We start from the raw sequence: 10,916 nt of genomic DNA on the forward strand, positions 1-10,916 counted from the left end.
TAGTGCTCTCTATTACGCATCCAACATCCCGTCGAAGCTGGAAAATCTCTCACTTACTCACTGATATCCTTAGGTTCGCGGCATCTTTCACTGAATGTTCATTCTCACATGTCCCCCATGAAGCAAACTTTGCAGCCGACGAGTTGACCAAATCAGCGGCCCTATTTTAGGATTGGTTTGTGTCCCACCACTCCCCACCCCCTCTTCTATCTTGGATCTTGCTCTTTGACTCTTTAATGTGTAAGATCCCGCATGGTTTTCATTTGAATAAATAATGTCCTCATTTCTGACCAAAAAAAAGCATTCCTGTAGGTCACCTCAAAGGTGTAAGTCGGTTGGTTTGGTCTGGTTCTGGTGAAGTTGAACCAGTTCCAACCTGGTAATGTATCAAATTAAACTCAAACTGGGAATGTAAATTCTTGTTTGGGGTAAGTTATTCTGAACAAATTTTTGGGTTGGTATTGGGTCAATCCAAAACCAATCTGGTAACGCAAAAATGGATTTTGGTTTCAAGGATACTATGCTAAGCTACGGTTATACTACTAATTAAGCTAATAGCTTGGTTAGTCAAATGAAAACCACTGGCCATTGGTGGGACAAATGAGATTTACTTGAAAATTAATTTATGTTCAAGCTGAAATCACGAGAAAGCAAAGTGATTATTCATGAATCAGCATTATACACATGGCATGAATAGTGAGAATATTTGAGAAGGCAAAATAGCCTAAGGTCAAAAGAATTTCAACATGATTGCGTTTATATGACGTATGATTATGTTTTGGATTATTCATTGAGGATGAAAATTTATGTTTTAGACATGATAATGTATATTTCAACGGTTGAAAATATAATAATATACATATGAGATTATTTATTGAGGACGAAAATTTATGTTTTAGACATGATAATGTATCCTACCAAAAAAAAGACATGATAATGTATACTGCAACGGTTGAAAATATAATAATATACATATACATACGTATACGAAAACTCGTTTAATAAATAATTAAAAAAACTCGTTTAATAAATAATTAAATTAATTTTTATTCATGGAATTTTTTCGAATTGAGGGAAAACCTAAGCATGGAACAAGCCTATGCAAAGCAATATAAGACTATTTGTAATTGGGGATATCTCAACAACCTTCCTAAACGCCCATAAGATATAAACAATAGAATTTGACTTAATGGAAAGGAAGAATGCTTTAAACCTCATTTTAGTTCTATGGCCTATATCATGGCATTTGATAGCCATTTTCTAGCTCAAATTCACACATCTTTTTTGTATAGAAATTTGAAACTTGATGTATCGTCCTTAGGTACTTATTTGAGGGTGGGTCCATAATAGTTATGCTGAATTAGCATCTACTTTTGTAAGTGAGGGCTCTACTCTCCTTATATCTTTGCACTGCATATTTAAGAAGGGAATCTATTTTTGATACACCTTGCTTGTGTTCAAGAAAAAGACCTATTATTAATTGTAAAATAGAAAAGCATGAGAAGAACACACTTTTATCCGCAGAAGTAGAGGATCAAGGCTCATTTTGTTTCTCAATATTTTTGTTATTACTGAGCTTTCTAGTGATGCTATCATCCCATCAGCTTGTTCTTTGAAATTCTTTTTATTAGAGAACTTTCATGGAGATCAAAATTAATAAACCTTTTTATTTATTTATTTATTTTAATTTGATGATAGGTACCTCCTTTTTTTTATTAGTCAAGTAATACTTAGACTCCCTCTAATTAGTCGGATAAATGATAATTACACCCCTCTTACCTGGTGAAGATGACAAACCTCTCTTTTGTCAACTTTTTAAGCTAAACGGTATCTTTGGTGTAAATTTCTTTTTGAACTCCAAAATACCCTTAATTGACAAATTATAAAGATTAATTTTTTAAGAAAAAAAATTATATCTACCCCTCTAGATATAAAAGAAAAGAGATAGCTTTTATCATTCAATAAGGGTGGGGATTAATCTTGAAAGGATGATGACTTTGATCATTCTAGGTCATAAATGCCTTCCCATATTCTTATTTGTGCATGACCCGGACAACCTGGTCATCTTCACTGACTGTGACCAAGAGAAAACCTTTGATTATTTGGAATCATTTTATTATGTTATAAAGACATTTTAACACTAATTTACTAATTAATATGATTAAGATCAGAGATTAATCTAATTTGGATGTGCCAGGCAAACTCCAAGTTGTTGCAGTAACCTCATTTTTTGACTTTGGAGGTACGGAAGGTTCAGAAGGCACATCCATCTGGACCGGGCCTTTCCAGGGAATGAGCCAATGAAAATTTAATAAATCAATATTCCTTTCTAATTTCTTCAAATATCTACTAGGGTTCAGTATAAAATTAGACAATTTATACCACAGAATCCATAACAGAAGAATATTGCAAGGTTTTCTTGGAAGAAACAATGGAGGAAGAGACTGTCGCCTCCATGGATGATCTCTCCTCCATGAATTCGTATTCAGAGCCACTTGGTATTGTGAGTATTCTCAGAGAATCCTTCAAGATATTACTTAGAAGTGGGAGGTTAGCAGCTTCTACCACCATCATGACTCTTGTTCCCAATTCTCTTCTCTGCTTGAGCAACATACTTTCCATCAAATTACTTCTATTTGATCTGTTCACTAACTCACAACTCTTAAACACCACTGATCCATTAGCTATGGATTTCTTCGAGCTGGTTCTCTGCATAAAAGAAGATATTCAAGTTCTCTCAGGGGTGAAGCTGATCTTCTTCCTCACTTACTCCCTTGTTACTCTCTTCTCCCTCTTAGCTTTACTTTTTTCATCAACAGAATTTTATTCAAGCAAGAATTTTGACCTCAAGGAGTTGATTTCAAAGATTGGAAGAACATGGGCAATGCCACTGATCACTTGGGCATACATTACCCTAATGGGTGTTGGTTATACTCTACTTCTAGTGGGTCTTATAGGGCTTCTGGCATTGATTTCAGATGGAATTGCTGCAATGGTTTTCGCCGGCGGTGTTCTTATTATTCTCTCCATCTCTTTATTTCTCCATTCTGCTGTGGTTTGGATGTCAGGTCTTGTGATTTTTGTGGTAGAAGAGAGCTGTTATGGGATTGAAACAGTTGAGAGATCTAAAGAATTCATGAATGGAGAAACATTGCAGTGGTTAGTTCTTAATCTTCTTTCCATGGTGACTGGTTATGTTATGTTGATTGCTTTTCAACTGCTAAAGGTTAACGAAACATTACTAGCTCTCTTCATTGTTGGATTGGTTACTGTAAATGTGGTTTGCTTGATGAAAGTATTCAGCTTGATGGCATACATGGTGTTCTATTACCAGTTCAAGAGGAGATATGGAGACGAGCTTGAATTTCAATTACAGATGGGTTATATCAATTTAATTGATGTTTTAGTTTAAATGCCTTGAATGGTATCGTTTACAGATGTTATTTCATTTTATTCTTGTAATGCTTCAGATGTAGATTAAACCATAAACTGAAGTTCTCAAATCGATTTTCATTTTGATTTTTGAGTCTCCCAGAGATCTGTTTTTATTAAAAACTAGATTAGGTTTGAATCAAGCACGATTTTTGAGGAACAGCTCAGCTCCCTAAACAGGAATCGTTAACCAAGTGGAGAGAAGTGATGTTATCAATGAGGAACTTTAATGGGTAAATGAAACTTTGGATTCGGAGATGAGACTCATTCAGGGAGATGGGGTTCTGAGGGTGGTTGCCCTTCTCTGAAATTTTGGTTTTTCTTAAATCACGGTCGATGATTCTGAAACTTAACAACCCTTCTCTCTTCTACCCAAAAAAAGGAACCTATGCAATACAGCAAACCCATTGGAGATTCAACTTTCTCTCTTTCCTAAAGTCTTCCTTTAGGGTAGGTTCCATTATTCTTTGCTGAATAATTGACGCATGAGTCTGGCTGAGATTCAAGATGCAAATAAATAGTCTCAAGAATTAAAAAACTCACTGGGGAGACATTAAATAAATGAAATTTGGTTGATGATCACATACCCAGATAGGTTGTTTTTGGTATACTCCTTACCTAGATAACCCGGCCCACACTAGAAATAGGAGTGGAACCTTATAATAAAATTCTTAAAATGTGCAACATCCAGTGAAAGCTTTTGCTTCTTTTGTCTTACCCAGTTGATTGGAGCATCTAGGGATAAGCTGTTGAGGTTACTTACTACAAATCCACATGGACTCGAATTGAATGAAGACTTTTGTCAATTGATACAGTTTTTTTTTTCTTTTCTTTTTATAAGAAAGAAATAAATATATATTAAAAAAAAAAAAAGAGATTAGAAAAATTCATCATAGTTGGTCCACAATTGGAGCGACTTTGTTGTGAGTCTAGTACTAGCATATGCTATAAGGGGTCTATGTACGCTGGGTTTTTATAAAATATTTTAAGTTCCTGATTACTGGTAAGTAGCCTAGAGAAACTCAGTAAGACAAAAATTAGGTGAAAAGGCCATGCTATTCTTGGCTTCAAAACATACTCTTCCAATCCTATCTAGTCATTGGAAATTTTATCAGGTCCATCCATTTCCTTTTGAATGAAGAATATAGAAAAAAATTTGAGGAAAACTCAAGTTTCGACTAAGTGAAAATGAAAAACTTAGGTGGGAAATTAAGAAATTTCGAAGAAATTTAGGATTTATTTGTACAAGTTTCGATAGGTTTTAGGGAGTGTATTAGGGTGGGACTTTGCATTTAAGCTAATTAGAGTATAAAGAACAATTTTGTTGTATTTTGCTAAAAAAATCAATGTATATGTCATTTAATGTACATAACATCAATGTAGAGTTGTCCGAGAAACATTCAATATATAATTTCTAACTTCAAAACATCAAATACAAAATAACTGACAACAAAATGAAAGTACAACTCAGTGTCAAGAGGAGTGCCTTGGTGGATCTAGGGTTGCAACTGGGTCGGGCTTTTGCAATCCCAAGCCCAGCCCTATATGTTCTAATTTGAGCCCATTGCTGCCCTAGCCCTACAGGGCCAAGCCAAGCCCATTCCCGCCCTAATTGGCCATAATTGGGCAGGGTCGAGATGGGTTGGCCCTGATCCTGATTCGCCCTGTCCTTAGCCGTGACCCTGATTAGCCTTGTCCCTGGCCCTAATTGACTATATCTTGGTCCTAGCCTTAATTGGTCCTATATTGGGCCTAAAATTTAAATAATAATAATAATAATAATAATAATAATATCTCAAGTAAACTAAAATAAAATTCATAGAAATATAAGATGATTCAAGCTTATACAAAATGATAAAATAGTCAATAAGTTGATAGTGTTGCTTTAAACATAAATAAATTCATACTCCATAATTCTATATTGAGCTCAGAAAGTCTCCCATTGCTTTGGTGATGGAAATTGAAAACCTCTCCCATTGATATTTTTATTCAACAAAAAAAATTCATATTCAAAACCTTGTTAACAAGTAAATCAACGATAATTTAATATTGATATTTTTTCATAGTTAAAGAAAATGAGTTTAGTTACGAACATAGCTATTTGTTCCTAATAAGGTTTTTTTTTTCTCCTGAAATATCACATTGGAGACAAAAGAAAGATGTCAATATTCATGATGAGAAGTTGGGGTGTAGATTTGTTAGATATTAATTCTCTATATACTAGCTTTTATTATTAATAATATATTATCTCGCCTTAGTTCCAAAAAAAAAAAAAAAATCAATGGTTTTTGGGAACTAAAAATGACTTAGTTCGAAAAATAAAAATTATCTTAAAAATAATATAAAAAGTGACCTTATAGTCTAATATGATTAAAATGACTGAAGGTCAAAGTCGAGGTAATAGTTATATCAATGTTAATATGAAGATTAGGGTAAAAATCTAGTATATGATCAGGGTCAAATTGACATTAAGACTAAAGCCAAAATTAGGGTCAGGATTGGACCAAAGTTGGATAGATGCTTACTATATTGGTAATGAGGATATAATTTATTTTTATTAATTTTTTACAAAAGCGATCATGTTTTAAAATTTGACACGTGTCAAATATTCACCCATGTGGATAATAATTAATTCCTCTCCGTATGGGTGGAGGGTCCAGACTCAAATCAGGGCCAAAATCATGGCCTACATCAAAGCCAGATTAGGGCCAATATCAGGACTAGAATCAGGGCCAAGATTAGGGTCAGAATCAGGGTCAGGATCAAGGCCAAGATCAATGCCAAAATCAGGGCCAGAATCAAAGCCAAGATCAGGGCTGGGCTGGGATGGGCCAGGCGGGCCAGAGAGTAATCCCAGGCCCGCCGTTGGCCCTAGTTAAGGGCCAGAATATTTTGGCCCTAACCCGCCTTTAGGGCCAAAATCTTTAGCCCAAGCCCTATTCGAGCTCAGGGCGGGCTTAGCCGTTAGGGTCGCCAGGGCCAAACTTGCACCCCTAGGTGGATCCATCCTGTGAGCCGAGTAGTAATATGCCTGTAACATCATCTCTTTCAACTAACTAACATAGACATCCCATGACATTTTATGCCTATGGTTGTCAAGGTAATCGACAGCTGTAACTTTATAAGTCTGGTCATCAACATACCTAAGATAACCAGTCTGAGGGAATACACAATTTGGATAGGGAAGTCCTGATGGAGGGGGTATTTGGGAAAACATGAAAGAAACAAAAAAATTGAAAATATGGGAAAGCTATGAAACTTGCAGGAAAAAGTCCCAGGTTTACATGAAATTTCCCAGGTTTCTACGAAATTTCCTAGGTTTCCACGAAATTTCTCAGGTTTCCACGAAGTTTCCAAAGTTTCCACAAAATTTTCCATGTTTCCCACAAAATTTAGGATTTCTTTTCTCATGAACCAGCTGGCCTAGTTGGGTTGAACTAGGTTTCAACAAGTTTCGACAAAATTTGACGGTTTCAATTGAAACTTGCGGGTTTCTTTTTGGTCCCCTGGTTTTTTGTTTCGAGATTCCCAAAATGGAAAATTTCGGTGGAAATTTCGCAAGTTTCGACCGAATTTCATTCTATGATGAAGAACACACATGTCCATCAATCACATCCAAAGGTTAAGGTTAAATTAAAATAAAAAAAATTTATATATTCTAAATTTTACTTCAATATTAGATGTGATTGATTGGCATGTGTCCTGCATCCATCCAGAGGAAAATGGATGGTTCATTTTTTTTTTTTTTTTTTTTTTTTTTTTTTTTTGGTACAAAGACGGGGTTAAACAACCCAAAGGAACAAACATAAAACTTAACTTAAACAAGACTCTCTATCCACCATGAGAATTCCTTCTAACCTAGCTGGAGGAACTGGGAAGAAAGCCCATGGGTCTAAGGGATAGAGTTGCACCCTAGACATCCAATCAGCAGCTTTGTTTGCTTCTCTATCAAGATGAACAAACCTCACCCTTCCATTAATGCCTGAAAGGGTTTTTATTTCCTCAATGAGGCGAACAATACTCCCTTGTGCATGCCTACAAGGGTTGAGGAGAGCAACAGCTTCCTTAGAATCAGATTCGACCTGAATCTGACAAAACCCCAAACTCCAAGCCAACCTAAGGCCTTCGATGATCGCTATTGATTCTGCTTCAAGGACTGAACACAAAGGAAACTTCCTTGCAAAACCTCCCTTGAACAGCCCCTCTTGATCCCGCAAAACACCCCCCACCTGCATATAGTTCTTCTTTCTATTAAGAGAAGCATCCACATTGCACTTTATCCGGTCACCTATAGGGGATTTCCACACATCCAAAACTTTTGAATTCTTTTTGTTTGGCAGCATTGATGAGCACATTCACCAAGTAGCAACCACCGTTCTCACGTAGTCCTCGATCAACTTCAACTCAGCACTTGGTCGAACAAACTCCTCTTCATGTATATCACTATTTCTCCAATTCCAAAGAGAATAGGTAGCACAAGCGAACCAAGCTGTCCAACTCCCCATTGATTTGGACATGGAACCACAAAGATTAATGGAGAACCATTCTTCCAGCCCACACTCAAAGAACATAGTATGCTTTTCCTTAGCCACCAAACGCATCCATACCCCTTTAGCAAAGGTGCAATCTCGCAAAACATGAAGACAATCTTTAGGTCTGCTCATACAAAAGCTACAATAGTCATGCTCCATTAGTTTCATTCTCATCTTGCGATGGTTATTCAATAAACTGTTATTTACTACCAACCAAATGAAGGAGCGAATACGATAGGGAACCCTCAAGCCCCATACCGTCTTCCAAAAATTCTCATCAAGGAAAAGGCCTTGATTCACCCTACCACCATGGATGGTTCATTTCTTTGCTTGATAAATTCCCAATTGTCAAGCTTGCTAAAGCCCTTGATGGAGCGCATCGTAACTACATCCAGAAGTTAAGTGTAGCTTGTCTGGCCCTACTCCATTGTAAGAGCAAATCCTCTAGTTGCAAGACAAAAAGCCTATTTTCTTGTCTTTAGATGTCCACCTGTTTATCCGGATCGCGTTAGCTAATGTTGAATAATCTGGTGGATGTAGCAGATTTATTTTTGCTTGTCCATTTTCATTGTTGGCTTTAGGTTTATAGTGAGAGAAAGATGGCTATCTAATTCAGTAACCCAGCAGGAAATTTGTTTTGAGTATTGCAAATCGGACTCAAAACCAATCAGGATTCTATTTTTATTTTTCGAGTGGTCCACATTACATAATAGGCAGAGAAAAGCATATTGAAAACCTAGTTGAGGGTGTATACATATATATACCACCTATGTTCTTTCTCGTGTGTTCTTGTTTTCTCTTTTTGGTTCGCTTGATTTGAATGATTGGAGGCGATCTCCTTCATAGTGATCTCAGGAATAGATCTCTGATTCTTGTAGGAGTCTTGCCAGTGATAAAGATCTCAAGCGGTCTCTAGTTTTTCTTCATTATCTAGTTTTGTCAGCAAGATCTCTAGATCTGGTTTGGTTTAGGTGCTGAAGAAGCAGCAGCGCCATTGATCTCACATGGTCTCTGCTATTCTTCTTCATTTTCTGGTTTTGACAGCAAGCATTTTCTAGATTTGGTTGATGCACATTTGTTTTGGCAGCACGTTTGGTTTTGGCAGCGGTTTCTGGTTTTCTGAATCTGGTTCGATTTAGGTGCTACAGAGGAGGTTATCTAATGACTTCTTCGACGATGTCTCCGGCGCCAATTTCTCTGGTTTCAATCAATGTAGCTGCAGCTTTTCCAATCAAGTTAACCGCATCTAATTTCTTGTTGTGGAAAGCTCAGTTTGTTCCTCTGTTGTGTAGTTATGATTTGTTAGGATTTCTTGATGGTTCACATCCACGGCCTGCTGATTCTTATGTTTCACTTGAGACAAGTTCTCTTTCTCCTTCTGTTGCTTGGGATAGACAAGATCAATTGATACTCAGCTGGCTTGTTGCCTCTGTTTCTGAGCGAGTCTTGCCACATATTGTTTCTGCTAAGTCTTCTACTGCAGCTTGGGACAAGTTGAATAGAGTGTTTGCTTTTGGTTCTAAAACTCGTATTCTTGAGCTCAAGAACAAATTATTTCGTGTTCAAAAGGGTTCGTCATCTGTGACTGAATATCTTCTTGAACTTCTTGAAATTTCAGACACTCTTGGTGGTGCTAACTCTCCAATTAGTGATGAGGATTTGGTATTAATAGCATTATGAGGGCTTGATGGTGACTATAAGGATTTCTCAACTTTAGTTCTTGTTTGTGCTGACACCATTAATTTCAATGTTTTACAAGGTCTGCTATTGACTCAAGAAAGTCATCTTCGATCCTCTGCTTCTACATCTATTGCTCCAGTTATGTCTGCTAATGTTGCGGTAGGAAATGCTCATTTTTTGTGCTTCTACTATTAGTTCTGGTCGCAGCACTCAAGGCTTCAGACCAAGATTTGGTGGTCGTAGACCTTGGAACCGAAGATTTCAGGGGAGGTCTGGTTATTCTTCTGCTATGTATTTCTCTAATGGTGGTTTTGGATATCATGGTTGTACTTCTACATGGGGAAGAAGTGATGGAATGTTTTCTACTCCTCGAGGTCAGGGTATTCTTGGTTCTCCTGATTCTATTTCTCATTTTTCACCTGAATCGAGGATTGTATGTTAGTTGTGTGGTGTTGATGGTCATGTGTGTGGACAGTGTCCTCAGAGATTTAATCATGCTTATGTGGGTAAGATTGTCTGTTCTTCAATCTTAATTCTTTGGATGGTTATTTCTGTCAAGACAATTCCTCTCTGTGGATTTTAGACTCAGGTTCTAATTGCCATATTGTTGCAGATTTAGCTAATTTTGCTTATCAAGAACCTTATACAGGAAGTCAGAATGTGATTGTAGGTAATGACTCGGTTATGTTCATTACTCACATTGGAAAAATTTTTGCACTTTGTTCTGGTTTTGTATTTTCCATGTCTGATGTTCTCTGCGTTCCGAAAATCCGATTTAACTTGTTCTCAGTTTCCAAATTTTCTGAAGAAAATCATGTATACTTTGTTTTTCATTCTGATTCCTTTGTGGTAAAGGATGTGCTGAGTCATAGGGTGCTGATGGAAGGCAAGAATTTTAATGGTCTCTATGTTCTTCAACTTCCATGTTCTGCTCATAGTCTTCTAGTAAAGCAACAACATGATATAGTTGAAGTAACCTCTACAGCTAATATAGTGGCAGCATCTTTGTCAAATCAGAGTAAATCTTTGGTTGTTCCTTTTTCAGCTTTTGTTACTATTACAGTGGATTGGCATAGGAGGCTTGGACATCCAGCTCCTACTCGAACTTTTATAGTTTTGAAGAAACTTGGTTTGCATGTTTCTAGTTCTCTTCCTACTTGTGATGCTTGTAGGTGTTCCATGAGTCATAGACTTCCTTTTTCTTTGTCTACTTCAATTTGTAGAGGACCTTTGGATATTGTTCACACTGATTTGTGGGGACCAGCTCCAATT

The 10,916-nt window shown here is 36.8% G+C and overlaps 1 protein-coding gene across 1 annotated transcript; it reads left to right on the plus strand.

Annotated features, from left to right (window-relative positions):
- Nucleotides 1–2,390: 2,390 nt before the first annotated feature.
- Nucleotides 2,391–3,668, plus strand: LOC149018504 (uncharacterized). The gene has a single exon (XM_089154414.1). The coding sequence runs from the start codon at nucleotides 2,432–2,434 to the stop codon at nucleotides 3,410–3,412; it is 981 nt and encodes a 326-aa protein (XP_089010540.1). The 5' UTR covers nucleotides 2,391–2,431; the 3' UTR covers nucleotides 3,413–3,668.
- Nucleotides 3,669–10,916: the final 7,248 nt, after the last annotated feature.

Source organism: Hakea prostrata, chromosome 4, assembly GCF_041222555.1.
Source record: "Hakea prostrata isolate BN-2017 chromosome 4, UWA_Hpros_2, whole genome shotgun sequence".
Classification (NCBI taxonomy): domain Eukaryota; kingdom Viridiplantae; phylum Streptophyta; class Magnoliopsida; order Proteales; family Proteaceae; genus Hakea; species Hakea prostrata.